General features: G+C 34.7%; 2 protein-coding genes and 1 long non-coding RNA gene across 5 annotated transcripts; 1 reads left to right on the forward strand and 2 right to left on the reverse strand.

The window, feature by feature from the left end:
- Positions 1 to 1,452: 1,452 nt before the first annotated feature.
- LOC113702887 (uncharacterized) lies at positions 1,453 to 3,406 on the reverse strand. The gene is made up of 2 exons (XR_003451292.2): positions 2,824 to 3,406; positions 1,453 to 2,475 (listed from the first exon to the last, which is right to left on the reverse strand). It is a non-coding gene; the product is annotated as an uncharacterized lncRNA (long non-coding RNA).
- A 2,311-nt stretch (positions 3,407 to 5,717) lies between these two features.
- On the forward strand, positions 5,718 to 7,132 carry LOC113704442 (mitogen-activated protein kinase kinase kinase 20-like). The gene has a single exon (XM_027226344.2). It carries the CDS (start codon positions 5,819 to 5,821, stop codon positions 7,013 to 7,015), a length of 1,197 nt encoding a protein of 398 aa, XP_027082145.1. The 5' UTR covers positions 5,718 to 5,818; the 3' UTR covers positions 7,016 to 7,132.
- Positions 7,133 to 8,367: 1,235 nt separating this feature from the next.
- On the reverse strand, positions 8,368 to 14,203 carry LOC113702771 (probable methyltransferase PMT20). Of its 3 annotated transcripts, none has more exons than XM_027223909.2 (8): positions 13,863 to 14,203; positions 12,164 to 12,456; positions 11,903 to 12,051; positions 11,602 to 11,797; positions 10,806 to 11,016; positions 9,794 to 10,469; positions 9,611 to 9,688; positions 8,368 to 8,994 (listed from the first exon to the last, which is right to left on the reverse strand). In XM_027223909.2, the coding sequence occupies exons 2-8, from the start codon at positions 12,431 to 12,433 to the stop codon at positions 8,772 to 8,774; spliced, it is 1,803 nt and encodes a 600-aa protein (XP_027079710.1). In that variant the 5' UTR covers positions 12,434 to 12,456; positions 13,863 to 14,203; the 3' UTR covers positions 8,368 to 8,771. The 3 variants fall into 3 exon arrangements, with proteins under 3 accessions (XP_027079710.1, XP_027079712.1, XP_071917485.1); XM_027223911.2 differs by lacking the exon at positions 13,863 to 14,203 and adding an exon at positions 12,852 to 13,090; XM_072061384.1 differs by lacking the exon at positions 13,863 to 14,203 and having other exon boundaries at positions 12,164 to 13,089.
- Positions 14,204 to 16,308: the final 2,105 nt, after the last annotated feature.

Raw genomic sequence — 16,308 nt, forward strand, 5'->3', positions numbered from 1 at the left:
AATTATAGTCAACAAAAGCTACCCTTTGAATAATTATAGATTTTAGCATTTTTTATTATTAAAAAACCAATAACCAAAATACAAAAGTAATCATGAACATCACAAAAACTAATTATCTGAAATCAGAATCTATAATCAGTTAAAATGATCAATCAAAAACAAGCCTATATTCCCAATCCTCACAAGTTAAGATTAAGAGTGTGATAATGGGTGTTTCTGGATAGTAGATTACTTGAGATAATTTTTTTAAAAAAAAATATTATTTGAATAGTTGGATCCAAAATTATCAACCTATTGGATCTAAATGCTAAGATTTTGATCCCAAAATAAATGTAGGTCTAAATTGATCATATTGGGTAATACCATTAAATTAATATTGCAATAATCAATCTTATTATCCTAGTAACATAAAATTTATTTTACAAATCTCACCTAGATTTATGTCACATGATCTTTATAAAATTTTAAAAATTCTTCATCGAAATTCAAAAGTTGTTTAAGTTATTCTCTACACTTGATACGGCTATAGATCAAGCAATGTAGAAGTTTTTGTACCCCCATTGCATATGAAAATGATTCTTCAATAAGCACAAGATTCCAGAATCCAACATGAGAAAAATTAATTAAAAAATCAACAACTAATAGTTTTAGACAATTACAAAAAGAGAGAACAAGAAGCCAAAAAAAAAATAATCAACTTATGGTTAGATAAGGTGGCTTACTAGAAAACAGAAACACAAATATCACAAGCCAAAACCTATGTATAAAAAGAAAAAATTATTACCATATAAAAATCCAAGGAATAAAAAATCTATTGGTGATGCCATATCTTAGATTTTATTTTCACAACAATTCTTTTACAAAATACCAAAGTTGCCATTTCCAAGTTCAAATGTGTTTTGTATTTAAAATGGATACTTTTTGTCATTTTAAGAAGAGTTAATAAAGAAATAAAATATGTGATGTGACAATATTGTTTGCCGAATATAAAAAAAAAAGCGAGGTCGCTCCAATGGTTAAAAAAGAACTGTTAGGTCTTCTCCGTTAGTGGATTCACGATTCGAATTCCGTGCTTGACAGTTGAGATTGAGAAGAATATAAGAAAAAGTGAAATGACTAAAAAAGAAAAAATGAAAGCCTACAATGACAACGTGAAGTATTAAAGCCCATGCCATAGCCCTAAATTTAGACCCAAACAAAGCCCATTGGTCAAACCTCCACACCCCCAAACAACATAGCGAGTGAGACTAGGATTTGCAACCGTGTGGAACAAGGATTAGGATTTGCCCATTGTTGCTATGTAAACATACTAGCATGGTTCTAGCCGCGCTATGCAGCGGCCTACCCACTGGTATGAACAGCTTAATCCGTGACAATGAGGATAATTTCCTAAAACATCATCATGTATATATAAGCTCAAGAGGTAAATACTATGCAAATCACAATAATACATTACATAAACTCAATCATTCATGTCTTAGTAGAATAGATACTTGGATGCCAGCCACAGTTACATATTAGGAGGCTTAAATAAGCTTCATTGCCCAATGAAGTACAGCATTGATGGTTAAACTATTACTAAGTATATTACGATCCATTACTTTTTAAGTCAAAAGAATAATGGATCATAATATAATTCAAAAGATATTGTCTAAGCAATGGAGGAAAGGCAATGAACAAAAGATTTAACAAAAGTACAGAAATAGGCCATATTAGTCTTCCTTTGCTTTAGCTTTCTTGGTTGGACTATCTTTGATATTTGCAGGTGGACCATACAGTTTTGCAGGTTCTTTGGCAAACTCTTCAGGAGCCTTTGTTGGATGTTTAGCATGTGTGTCTGCTGGTAAATCTTCTGGAAACTCAAGGCTTCATTTTGCTCCACTGGTTGCAGATGTCTGGCTGTCTTTGTAAGAACTGGCTCCAGCAATTTCTTCAAGTACCAACTTTGTGCTTGGTGTGAACAATTGAAGCTTATTTAAGTCAGCATATTTAAGTTTGTCTTTTTGTTTCTTTCCAACATTCTTAGATCAGGGGAATCATCAAACATTTCATCTATCAATCTAAAACCTGTACTAAATTTTCTCTTTTTTTTTTCATTTTGAAACACAAAAAATCAAAATCTAATTTTACTATAAACAAAGCAAAATGCTAATCCAAAGGCACACAAAATGACAGAATCAAAGCATCCTAGAATAGCTAAAACTAAGTAATATATATAAAATGACAACCTTAATAAGCCAAAGGACAATGATACTAAATGATGTAATTATTGAATAGATAAGCAGCTAACAGCATCATGCAACATTTGAAATAAAAAACAGAGGGAAAAGTAAACTATCATAGCATAACATCAAACACATCGCATTCCTTAATTAAGAGAAAGCAATAAACAGAGGCAACAACAGTGAAAAAAAAACTTGCAGTTCAAAATAGAAGGTGATAAAATAGAAACATACCTATATTTTCTTTGCTCGCCTGAATGTTGGCAAAAGTCCGGCAGCATTTGAAAATAATATAAAAACAGAGAAAAAAAGTAAACGTAAGCTAATCGAAAAAATAGCATCATAATTATTCTTTTATTTATAATATCAAACACATGGCAGTCTTTAATTAACGGAAGGTAAGAACATGGCAATAAATATAAATAATAAATAAACAGAAGGTAAGAACATTCATCAAACTAAAAAAATTGCAACTTAATATGCTGACTGAAAAATTGACAGAAACTAAAATTAGTTGCTCAAACTAAAATTTGCAGCTCAGTCATCAAACTAAAACTAAAAAATTGCAGCTCGAAATAGAAGGAAAGAGAATAGGAATTACCTAGATTTTCTTCGCTCGTCTGCTGAATACCGGCAAAACTGGGAAACAGAGGTATATATAGAGTTGGAAATAGTAAGTTCTGAAAGCTATAGCATAGATGATAAGGCGGTAGAACAGCCATCCCTAAAATGAGCTGATTTTGGGGAAAAAGAGATTTGAGTGAGCTGTTTTTCGGGGAAAAAGAAGAATTCACGCGAATGTGGATGATTTTTTGAGAGGTAATCGAAAGGAAGTACAATTAGTTGCTCGAGGAATTGACAGAAAATTGAAGATTTTGCAGGCTTCTAGATTTTGGGGGAAAAAATTTTACTGACCTAACTTTTGGGGCAGGACAAAAATTCACGTGCGTGTGGAGGATTTTGTGGGTTGCAATCAAAAGGAAGGACAATTGGTTGTTGAAGGAATTGGTAGAAAACTGAAAATTTTGCAGGCTGATTCGACGGGAAGAAAGCGGCTATTTGAGAGAAAGAAAGAGGCTACTCGGCGGGAAAAAAGGGAAAGGGAAAAAGGGGGAAGGAAATTCTGGTAAATGAAGAAGAAGGAAGCTCGATGACTAATAAGACCATTAAGCTACTGTTGACTAACTTACATCATGAGTCATCAGTCATACTAATCATGCTAACAGGCAGGAACATTACTTCTAACGGGTATGACTGCATTAATTTGTATAATTATATAATTAATAATATAATGTAATTCAAAACAGCCCATGTGATAAAAAAATCCACAAATAGTCTACAATTATTGCATTTGACCAGAAAATTATCAAAGAGATATTTTCAAATATACAAAAATAACACTAAATAGTTAGCAACTATTTAATGAGCTAGTTTTCATAAAAAGATTCAATTGACCTTTCAAACCAATTAAAAACCAATCAAAAGGAACAAATAAAAATAATTATATAATGTAATTCAAAACAACCCATAATGTAATTCAAAACAACCCATGTGATAAAAAAACCCACAAATAGTCTACAATTATTTGCATTTGACCAGAAAATTATAAAAGAGATATTTTCAAATATACAAAAATAACACTAAATAGTTAGCAACTATTTAATGAGCTACTTTTCATAAAAAGATTCAATTGACCTTTCAAACCAATTAAAAACCAATCAAAAGGAACAAATAAAAATAATTATATAATGTATTATATAATGTAATTCAAAACAACCCATGTGATAAAAAGGTCCACAAATAGTCTACAATTATTTGCATCTGACCAGAAAATTATAAAAGATATATTTTCAAATATACAAAAATAACCCTAAATAGTTAGCAACTATTTAATGAGGTAGTTTTCATAAAAGGATTCAATTGACCTTTCAAACCAATTAAAAACAAAACAAAAGGAACAAATAAAAATAATTAAACCATTGTTACCAATTAGCCCCTAAATAGTAAGGAACTATTAAGACCTTTAATTTCAAGACCAAGGCTCAAATAGGCATTTCTCACTCTTTGAATCCCAAAAATCAGAAAACAAACTCCTTCCTAACTCCTTCCTCTAACAATATATTGACACTTGGCATTAAAGGGAGAACTTGAGTTGTTCTCTTATCTAGTAGGTAGATAGGGGCGGATACCCCCTGTATCAGAAAAAAAAAAAAAACATATAGGGGCGGATAAATCTTCGAACTTTTTCATTCTTGAGCCTCTGTTTCCTAACTTCTTGTTTTTTTTATTCTTCTTGAAAGAATTTGGTACTGTATGGATTTTATATGGTTATGATGATTAAGAAATAAATAAACATTTCGGCAAATACTTTTCAAATTTTCTAAATGTTGGACATGATGGTTGCGAAATGAATTGGCATTTAGATTTGTTAGCAAATGTGAAGGATATGATGGTTAAAAATAAATTAACATTTCGGCAAATAATATTTGAATTTTCTAAATGTTGGACATAATGGTTGCGAAATGAATTGTCATTTAGATATATTACAATTTAATATGACATGTTTTTTGTATTGTGTTACAAAAAAATTTCTTTTGTAATGCATGTTTGCACTAGGTAGACGGTAGCTAATTTTTTTTTAAATTTTTAAGCAAAATGCGAGTAAAATTTATGAAGTGAAAAGGTGGAAGGGATGACTACAAATTATTTAAATATTTCATAGATTAAGTTATTATTTATAAATTTCTATATTTTATGTATTTTCATATCTATTTATTTTTTATAACATTCTTTGTAACCGTGCATAGCACGGATTTCTAGACTAGCTAAAACAAAAGAGAGAAGAAGAAGAAGAAAAAATACTCAACTTATGATTTAATGAAGGTGGCTCTACTAGACAACAAAAAACACAAATATCACAAGCCAAAACCTATATATATATATATATATATATATATATATATAAAACTACTACCAGACAAAAACCCAAGGAATAAAAAATCTGTTGATAATGCCATATCTTAGATTTTATTTTCACAACAATTCTTTTACAAAATACCAAACCTACCCTTCCCAAGTCCAAGTGTATTTTGTGTTTAGAAGGGGTACTTTTTTATCATTTTAAGAAAAGTTAACAAAGAAATAAAATATGCGATGCGGCAATATTGTTTGCCGAATGTAAAAATGTGGGATCGGTGCAGTGCTTAAAAGAGAGTTCTTAGTATCTTTTTCACTATTAGATTCACGATTCGAATCCATTATGTACTTGAAAGTTAGAGATGAGAAGGTTGAAAGTTAGAAATGAGAAGGGCATGAGAAAAAGCGGGAGAATTAAAATAAAAAAATGAAAACCTAAAATGACAACAGGAAGTCTTAAAGCCCAAGCCATAGGCCTAAATTCAGACCCAAAGAAAGCCCATTGGTCAAATGACCACGCCCCTAGAAGACATATTGAGTGAGACTAGGATTTACAACCGTGTCGAACAAGGATTGTGATTTGCCCGTTGTTGTTACGTAAACATATAGGGGTGGATAAATCTTCGAACTTTTTCATTCTTGTGTCTCAGTTTCCTAACTTCTTTTCGCAACAAAACAGGATGTGGATCAGAGAAAAAACTCTCGGCAGTGGTAGCTTTGGCTTTGTGTCGATAGCCAAGACTATCCCAAGCAGCTTCCCGGACGATGAAGAAGATCAATTGTTCTTTGATCTTCCGCCCATTATCGCAGTCAAGTCAGCAGAGTTTTCCTGTTCTGAGTCTCTTCAGAGGGAGAGATTATTGCTTCATGAATTTCAGAACTGCCCACAAATCATCCATTGTTATGGTGCCGACGTAAGCGAAGAAGACGGTCATTTACTGTATAACATGTTGCTTGAGTTTGCCTCTGGTGGAAGCTTGGCGGATTACGTTCATGGTTCTCAATATGGTTTGCTTGAGGAGGAAGTTAAACAGTTTACACGATCGGTGCTTCTGGGATTGAGTTACATTCACGCAGAGGGTTATGCGCATTGTGATATAAAGCCGGCCAATATCCTACTGGTTGATGACGAAGAGGGAAACAGAACGGCAAAGATTTCTGATTTTGGGCTCGCAACAAAGGTTTCGAAAAGGCGGACAGGGAGGAAAAGAAAGAAGGGTAACAGGGGAACGTTGTTTTATATGGCTCCTGAGTCAGTTATGTTTGGTGAATATGATTCTAAGGTGGATATTTGGGCACTTGGTTGTACTGTTATAGAGATGTTCACCAAGAAACCCGCCTGGGACTTTGATTTTGGTCAATGTACTGATCTTGATGATTTCGACGAGTTTTTTGACCGGATTAAGAATGAAGAGGTGGAAATTCCACGTGGGTTGTCGAAGGATGCTCAGGATTTCCTGGCAAAGTGTTTGATCAAGAATCCTGGATTAAGGTGGACTGCAGATATGCTTTCGAGTCATCCGTTTGTTTCAGGTTTGGACAAAGCTCCTGTTGATCAGGAAATCTCAGAGGAATCAGCGTTTAGTCCAATGTCAGACGAACCAAGGATCGGAAGCTCTGAGGATGATGAATCAAGTAAGGACATGGATTCGATCAAGCCAATGTTGCTGCTGAAGAATCTTGCTAGACTGGATAAAGTTGCAGCAGAGAACTCTGTTTCTGACAGGAGCTTGGGCCTGAAGCCAACACTGAATGAATCCGTATCAGAGAAATCCTATGAATTCCGACTCTTCAAGAGGAGAAAAGGATTGGATCCTGAAGTTCTTTATGAAGGAATCCAGTGCAATGCCAATTTTGGATTTTTACAAGCCTGTTGATTTGCTTGGGCATGAACAGAGAAGTCACAAGACTGCATCTCTTTTGGGGTTTCTTAATCTTTTCAATGAGGGAACTTACTTTTTTTTTTTTTTCTAATTCAGATACTGATTAGTGATTAGAGCGTACATTCTTCAAAAAACACGTAGGTTTTATACTTTGTTATTCAGGCTAAGCTTATAAGGTGGTTGTTTTTTTGACCTTTTTGAGCCTCAAAATTTGAGGATATTCAATTACATACTTGAGCATGTGAATGACTCTTATTCTGCAATTGTAACTGGCAGTCGTTTCTGAAATCGATTCAGGATTTCAAGCTGTGCTGCAATTTGTCTTTTCTTCCTTCTACTGAAAATATTCAATATGCCATGTTGGTTTTACTCCAGATTTTTGGCTTTATAGTGGTTAAATTGTACTGGAACACTATTGTCAGAATACTGAAGACCTTTTTTTTTTTTTTTTTTTAATTTCTAGCTGGGAACTTCAGCATTGTTCATTAAGCAATTTCTGATTCTTTGGGATATCCATTTGTTTCATAGTGGATGATGTCTATCCTTTTTAGTCATATCCAGATGATGCCTCTGTTATTTGGGGTATATCACAAGTCTTCTATTTGTCCATCTGTTTCAATTTTTTTTTTTGTCGAAACGATAGCTTTGTATTTCATTTCTAAAACTTTACAGTAAATGGACAAAGGTCCAATCAAAAGGACAACAGTCGTACATATGACAATGATGCATTAGCATCTAAAAGTGGGATTAACCCACTCTTCATCTACCCAAATGTTAAGAGCATGCATGCTCAGTTTAATGCTATCTACCTTCCCCGAAACTGCAAAAGAGAAAGAGCACTGATGAAACAGATTACAAATGGACTTGATATCCTCAATAAGAGTAGCTACTCGCCAGTTGCTGTACCTTGATTCCATAATATCTTCCACTAGTCTTTGATTGTCCAGCTCTACTGTGATTCTCCTCCATCCTTGGTTGGCCGCTTTTAGTAAAGCCAGTCTCACTGCTTCTGCTTGATCTTGCACTTGTCCATCTGTTTCACGATTAGATGACTTCTGTATTTTAGGGTATAAGATTTCTGTTATTGGTTCTAAATCTCCAAACAGATAGGCCCATCTTAATGCATTTTATGATTTGTTCTTGTAACTTTTTTGGTTGCTGCAACTTCTTTTTTCTTACAAGAATATCACTGTTTTCTTCTTTTGTGGAAGTTGTAGCAGCCATGAGATGAAAGACTAGTGAAGTTAGATCTTTCCTAACAAAATTGCATTCTCATTCTAAGTTTTTGGAGCACTTTTATTGACCTAAAAGCCTCTTAAGAAATGAATGTAAAATGCAAAATGTGATTGAAAGTTGGAAACTTGAATATGAGAGCAAATTTCATTACTAAATGAGCCAATGAGCTGAGATGATATGCATACAACACATTACATTACCACATCTGGCCTTGGCATGGGAAAAAAAAGAGTAAAAAGGAGAAAAATTAGAAATACAAGAAAACCTAAACATTGAACCTAATAAAGAATATAGTATGGTTTACAATACACTAAGAAAAAAAATCAGGAAAAAATTATTGGGATATAGCCAATTCTCCAATTGAAAATTGTGTTCATATTTTCTCAAACAAATATCTTCTGTGGTTTGTATGGGACATTGTCTCCTATGGTTGGTGTATATATATCTGATCTCCTTTGAGACTCTTCACCAGAACTATAGTATCTTTTGTTCTTTGCATGTTTCATCATCTTTGTCATGAAGTCTGCTTAGTGGAAGAATACCAGAGCTTCTTCTGGCAAATCAATATCTTCTCCTTGTCAACACCATACTCTGTATCTTCTTTACGGCATCCCCATTTCATGCCCTTAGCTATGGCTGCAACAGCATCAACATAAAAGCTGGACTCACGGACGATTGCATACCCGTTAGGCCGCAATATGCGATCCATCTCCAGCAAGATGTACTTCATTTCACATCTGCACATATAAAGAAGTGATAATGAGGAACAACAGAATCAGCAACTGAGTCTTAGATTATATGCACCATTTCTACCATTTTCGTTTAGTATCGCAAAAGTTCAGCAACCCACAAGTTTGTAGCTGGTATTATAAGGACCAAGGACCGGTATTATAATCACGTCACATATATCAGCCAAATGCAGGCCAAACACAAATCTAACAACATAAAATTCTCCTGTATAATCTAAGACTTCATGGATTGCTATGACTTGTATATTGGCACAAGAATGCACACACATGCACAGACACAAAGAGAGCAAGGAGGTAGCAAAATGAACTCCAAATGCTTCTGCAGCTACATACAGTGGTATACTTACCCCCAAGCAATGCCTGTGTTTCAAAAGCAACGGCCGAAACTTAAACATAAAAAAGCATTACTTGAACATCAAAGAAAATCCTAACAAATACTCTTCAGAACCAGCAAAGAAGAAACAGGCCCAAGCTGTTTCTTCCAACTTATTTCAGGTCCAGATGGCTAAGAACTACAATTATATTGCCGCATAATTGACCCACATCAACAGCAATGAAGATATGTGCAGACAACTAGCAGAAGGAATCATAAAGATGCCCATACCTGTGGCTTTCAGCAGTGAAGAGGCCATCTACATGAAGTATATCGTAAGTTCTTGGATATGTTGAAAAAGCCTCGCACCTTCAAATTCACAGAAAAGTAAATAAGAGAAACAACAACCCAGAACAAAATTTATGCTGCAATACTTGCAAACCAGGATAATACACATTTTGCTTCACACATTACCAGTCATGGTAGGTTCCAATAAGGCCCCGGTCAAACACCACAGCAAGTGTATTGCTTGCATATGAGGAAACCACATTCATCACCCACAAGGGATCATCAATCAAAGCCGCCGCAAAACCTCCATACAATGTGTTCATATCCATCACATTTCTTATCTTATCCGTCCCGATTGCAGGCAACAACTTCTTATAGTGCTTAGCTCGTGCCTTCCATTTACTATCATCATGATTGAAAGCACCATCACTGCCACCACGAACATCTGTAACACGTTCAGGAGCAACATGCAGTCTTTGGGGCCATTTGGGAATTGATTTCAACCCCAATTTCTTGTACTTATTATCAGGAACAACAGCACAAGGCCGAAGTGGAGTGTACCAAGCTGAATCTGGCTCAGTACCATCATCACACTTTGTTGGGTAGTTATCTGGAGAATCAAGCTTCTTGTAGCAGTTATTATCTGAAGATTTCTGCCACACAGCAATATCATCCTTCTTCTTGTAAAATGTGAAGCACATGGAAGTAAGCAATTCTTGCAATTTTTCATAGTCTGATTTCTGCTCTTCAATAGTAGTATTCCATCCTCTCCAGCGGTTTTCATAGTTCACAGGTGGGCCAGAGAGAACCCAAAAACCCCCAGGACGAAGTATACGATGTATTTCAAGAAGGTAAATTCCACCTGAAATAAAAAGGAGATACCCATCATCCAATAATGCCTTGGAAATCATTGCAGCATTCCCTATACCTACAGCTATAAATACAATGCTGAAGAATTGCAGTGATCAATTTTTATTGCTGAAAAAAAAAATGAGATTCCCATCATCCAATAATGCCTTGGAAATCAATGCAGCATTCCCTATATCCACAGCTATAAACACAATGCTGAAGAATTGCAGTGATCAATTTTTATTGCTGGTCAAATTAACAGACATTATTCTGTCAAACTTTGACTCTCAAATGATAGCTAGATAATTCGGGGGATTCTATATCCGAACATTTGCTTAATACTACTCACCGAATTCAGTCCATGGGATAAGGCATCTTGAGCAATGAGCCATGTCAAATGAATTTGATGGAAAAGGAAGTCTCTGTGTTGAAATGATTCCCAAAATCGCAGGAATCCCACGTTCAAGAGCAAACTGAACTTGAGCCTCATGATTATCTCTTGGTGCAAGGGAGACTGTCAAAATATTGTGGTCTAGTAAATCACCTCCCCAGCTTGCAACCTAGAGATAGCAATGAAATTTAAAAGAATAAGAAATCAAGTCTTAACCATTTACTCGAAAATATTGCACGAAAGCAACATGCCTAACACCTTTACAATCATTAGTTTTCTTATGTTAAACTATTGTTTATTCTAGTAGATCACAACACTCCTCACCTCATCCCTACCAAAGCCCAAAAGGATAATAAAACTAGAACAGCTTCAAAACCCGTTTGTACAATTTTCTTCATCAGGATAAAAAAACAGACTGTTGTACTGAATCAGAATGTAGAAGTCTTTACTTATGATCCCTAAAGGAAAAGTTAAAAGCACAGTTTACCATAGGGGCTCCGATCTCTGGACAACTTGAAGCATAAAAGTTACCGTTGAAGCAAGAAGGACTGTATCCAATTATTAGAATTAAATTACATCAACAACTTAAGAGAACATCAAAATTCCTTTCGATAGACCATTGATGAAAATAATAGCTTTCCAGATATTTTATAATCCAACGGAAAAAGGGGACAATGAAAAAGGAAAAACAATATTGGTAGTGTTGGTAGTGTTGATACAGAAACCAAACACATAATAAGTAACACAGACTCACCCCACACCCAGTATCAATGGCAGTGCGGATAGTCCCATCCTTCATTCCGGGAATGAGTTTCTGCATCCGATCAACATACTCTCCAACTCCGTTGGGGAACATGGTACCTCCACCAGGAAAGAGGAACTTGTCCCCTTCTTTCTTCAGCCAATGTTGATTGGACTTTTGTTTGTTAATCCAGTCATATGGAACATTTCTAAATAGCAACCCCATTTAGGAATGTCAGAACAAGACAAAACGTTCAAAATTTGAACTGCCAAGCAAATAGATGCAAAGATGAAATTATATCATGCACTATTACCTGTACCAACACTGATCTCGGCTCTTAGGCCATCTGATGGGCAACTTATAGCCATCTGGCGGGGGAACCAAGCATTCTTTCCTTTCAAATGCTGGAGGGCAATGCCTTTCTAGAAAAGTCAGCCGATGCAAACCATACTTCTTCCATCTCTGTTACACTAATCGTTATTAGTGTCACTCAATCAATGGAGCACAGGCAAGTAAATTTCAATTACCAGCTCCTAAAATGCTCAATAACATGAGATAGTAGTTAAAAATTTACCCTTGGATCAGTGCATGGAGTGTAGTCCTGATAATCGAGGCCACATTCAGGAAAGGAAACATCATTTATTTGGAGAGGGCCTGCAGCAATTGACTTGGTTGATTCAATTGCATCTTCAACAGTTTCATATCTGTCCTTCTCAGAACAAAAGATTCCTCCAAGATAAAATGAAAAGCCACATAGCACGATAAACATTATTGCCATGGGAACTGTCCTTGAACTTTTATCTGGATGAGATGACGGTTTTCCATCTTTCTCCCTGTGCTTCATGATCCCAAAAATTGATCAACTAACTGCAAGTGGAAGAACAAGGGTTAAAATCAAAACCAGAATATAACTACACAGCCTGCTCTATCGTTGCCAAGAACTCCAAATCAACTTCTTCACTTTTCTCTTTGATTAGCAATTAGGAGGGGTGGTGGAAGGGGTGAAGAAGCTAACTGGAAGCTACTACTAGCACTAGAAACTACCGAAGGAATTCCAGAATTTGATCCAAAGGAATCTTATAGATCACAAAAATTTTCGGGCAAAAGAATAAGAATTCATTGAAAGAAAACAATTTGGTAGCTTCAGATAATCTATATGAATAGCAGAGCTGATATCTCTTTACCAATCCAAGCAATTACTTAAGCATGGAATCTTCTAAATTAGAACCAAGAAACTGATGCAAACAGAACCTAAACTTTACCAACAGCTTCAGTTCATGAATGCAATTGACTGTCTCAAAAAAGAAAAATAGGGACTGCAGAGTTCAATGCATGCAGATCTAGTCAAAAACTAGGAGATCTGATTGCATCTACTATGGAAGAATAGAACTTTGATGTTACTTTAAAGACTTAAAATTCCACATGATATGGGCCCAAATGCCTGGCCTTTTATAAAATTCCGCCGTCCTAAAACTAACTGAGGGCCCTCTTGGCCAATAAGTCAGCAAAAGATAATGGGGAAGAAAAGGGGATGCTGAATCAATCAGTCTCACACAAACAACTCAACTAAACCATGCAAAACCCTCCGAAAGGAAGAAAAAGAAAACTACTCCTATCATATTCATTAACTGGTAGGAAAATCAAATAAAACAACATATAAATATTTACTGGTTGATAAAATCATCACTTTAAATTAACGAAAAGTTGCTACTTTCTAATGATCACTATAACCTGAATCACAAGAATTCAATCAAGACACAGGCAAAGCAAATCTTCCGACACACACCTTCCCAACTCCCAAGAATGCATAAATTTTAGATCAAAATCATGTCTTTGCAGTTCATTTCCTATAAATTGCATAAAACTTTTCTACATGCATTGACATGTTAATTTTTAAATGAAAATCAAAGAAAGCTGCGAGTGTTTCTTGAAACCCAATTTTTTAAAAAACAAATCTTGAGCTATGCATTCATCTATAGTAACAGAAAACAAAGAACCAAGAATGAAAAGAGTCCAAAACTCGATCTATTTCAGGTAATTGAGGAGATCCCTTTTCGGAAAATAGGCAAAAATTATCAATCGAAACCAAACAAACAACAAACAGGGCCATAAACAGAAGACTAGGTAATGTGAAGGAGAAAGAACAATGCAAATGATCTGCCAGAGATCTGACAAATGATAAAGCACTAAACAGCGAGTATAAAACAGAGCATGAAAGAGAAAAGGACCATACAATGCAGGTTCAGAGATAATCAACAAAGATGAGAAAGTACCTCTGTATTATGTATACAAGTATCTCTATAAAAAATTTCTCTATATCCAATTTTCCCTCTGCCGACTCTTGCAGAATTCTACTTAACACTCGTAGGCTAAGAAAGATCTATATTCAGAGAGGAAGAAGAGGAGAATAAAGGCAAAGGGTCTTATTCTTTCTTATATGAAAAGTGAGAAATGGGAGAGAGGCAAAAGAGTGAGAGATATATATTTCTGTCCTCGGTCTCAGCCTCAGAAGAAGGACAAGAGATCAAGAAACATATCAAATTCAAGATAGAGATAGCGAGAGAGGAAGAGATGTGAAGCAGAGACGGGGTGAAGGGGTGGAGGCCTTATAATAGGGAAGGAAAATCAGAAAAAAACAATTTTAATGTGAATCTGTTTCTAAATCAATCCATTTCTAGCTATCCATTTGGTTTTTTCACGTGCATGTATGTCAAATCTTTTTCTCTTCAAATTTTAAAGAAAAAGAAAAAACACACCATATATTTTTTTTTTGTCAATAAACTATTTTTCTCTCCTCTCTGGTTTTATGCCTTGTGTCTTGCTATCTCTCTCTCTCTCTCTCTCTCTCTCTCTCACACACACACACAGTAGGCTTCCTGCCTTTCTTGGTCCCTTCCGTGAGATTTCTCTCTCTGGGATGAATTGCATGTCATGATTATGATTATCAGGTGAAGTGTGAGAAAGCAATGATTTCTATTTTCTACCAGTTTACTAGTATTAATCAGGTAGGCTAAACTCTTCTGTAGTTATCACAAGTTTGTCCCTCTGGAGTTTTCTAACTTCTAAGCTGGGGAGTGGTTTTTTTGCTATTGACCAAAAAATAAAAAATAAAAAAAAGGAGAAAGAGTAGATTTTGTTAATCTTTATGGGTTTTTTCTCTCTTTTTTTTTTTTAACATTGCTTAAAGGTTTTATAAATGTTTTAGGAATCTTGTTCCTCTTAGACTCTACCAACTGTTTAACAGAGGTTAAGTTAGCCAATGAACGGTTTCCACGTAGGCAGTTGGAGAAAAGTTTGTACTTTGTAGGACTACTGAGTGTAGGTAAAGGTTCAGGTGGCTAATCACGAACTGCCACGTAAGTTGCTGGGGGGAAAAGGTTTAGTTAATGCGGTATTTGTAAACGAGTGAGGTCCACGATAAGGATTTGATGCATGGGGAAAGGTATAAAGGTCTGACCCATTGTAAATCCAAAGGCCAATTATTGGTTCTGAATTTTATCTTTTCTTTTTTCTTTTATTCTTTTCTTGTCTTCGTTTCTCCCCATTGTCAATTGCATGCATGGATAAAAGCTCCTCAATATTGTGAAATCATAGTCATGTGTGTATATATATACACATAGGTATATATATATATGGGTGAGATTTAAGAAGCTAGAGGGGATAAGGGATTAAAATTCAGGATATCCAATTTTTGGTATTACAATTTTAACCATTAGATCAAAATTTTCTCGACCATGCAAAATTGATTTTGCATATTTGTATTGTCAATTAATGTGAAATCATATAGTCATACAATTTTTTTTGCTAGATATTCAAGTTTGAGTGGTTGAATTTGGATGAGAAAGAAAAATAAAAGTGTCGATCACTCTTGGGCAATAAGTAGTGAGATGATCTAGAAAATTCTAGTTGCAATTATTAAGAAGTGCACTAGACGTTGTTCTTTTTCACAAAAAGGTAAAATTTTCTTTTGCAAAAGTGTTGCATTTTAGAAAATAATTCTAAAATTATCATTGTTTTTTTTTTGTGTGCTTATCATTTAACCACAGAAATGAAAAAAAAAAGCCTTATTAAAATATTTGACATGATGAAAAGACAAAAGTAAATAATTGCAAAAAAGTTTGGGTTGCTAGACACCAAACAAGATGAAAAATATTGATTTATTTTTCTTTGATGAGCAAGAAAATCTCTTCCTTGAATTATTGCATAACAAAATTCATTGCATTATGAAATTAAGATATTTATACATATTAAACATCCTAATTGAGTTGACCATAAAACATTGAAAAACAAAAAAAAAAAAAAAAATAAGGCTGCTAAGAATTTATATCATCAAAGTGAGTGAGAGCCAGCCAAGTCATTGACGGTGCTGCAGCTGCAGATCAGCAATGCCAAGGCAAGTACCATAAAGGACATTAATTATTGAATTCTCTTTTAATAATTTTCTTGTTGAAATTATCCTTTTTTGATAGATCAATAAACAATTAATATAGGGTTTTTTTTTCATAATAGTCACAGTATTAAATATTGTACTTATTGAATTAAAATAGGTTTTTTGTTTCATAATACTTAAATATTGTACTTATTGAAAAAAAACATTTGTACTTATTATTGTTTAAGTCTTTGAATTCTGAAGTTGACGCCCTTCACATGGTTTTCCTTCCACCGCTAGATTTAAGGGGCTTTCATGGAAACAGTCAACGCGGCTTTGAGTTTGACCTT

The sequence above is a fragment of the Coffea arabica genome, chromosome 8e, assembly GCF_036785885.1.
Source record: "Coffea arabica cultivar ET-39 chromosome 8e, Coffea Arabica ET-39 HiFi, whole genome shotgun sequence".
NCBI classification, from domain to species: Eukaryota; Viridiplantae; Streptophyta; class Magnoliopsida; order Gentianales; family Rubiaceae; genus Coffea; species Coffea arabica.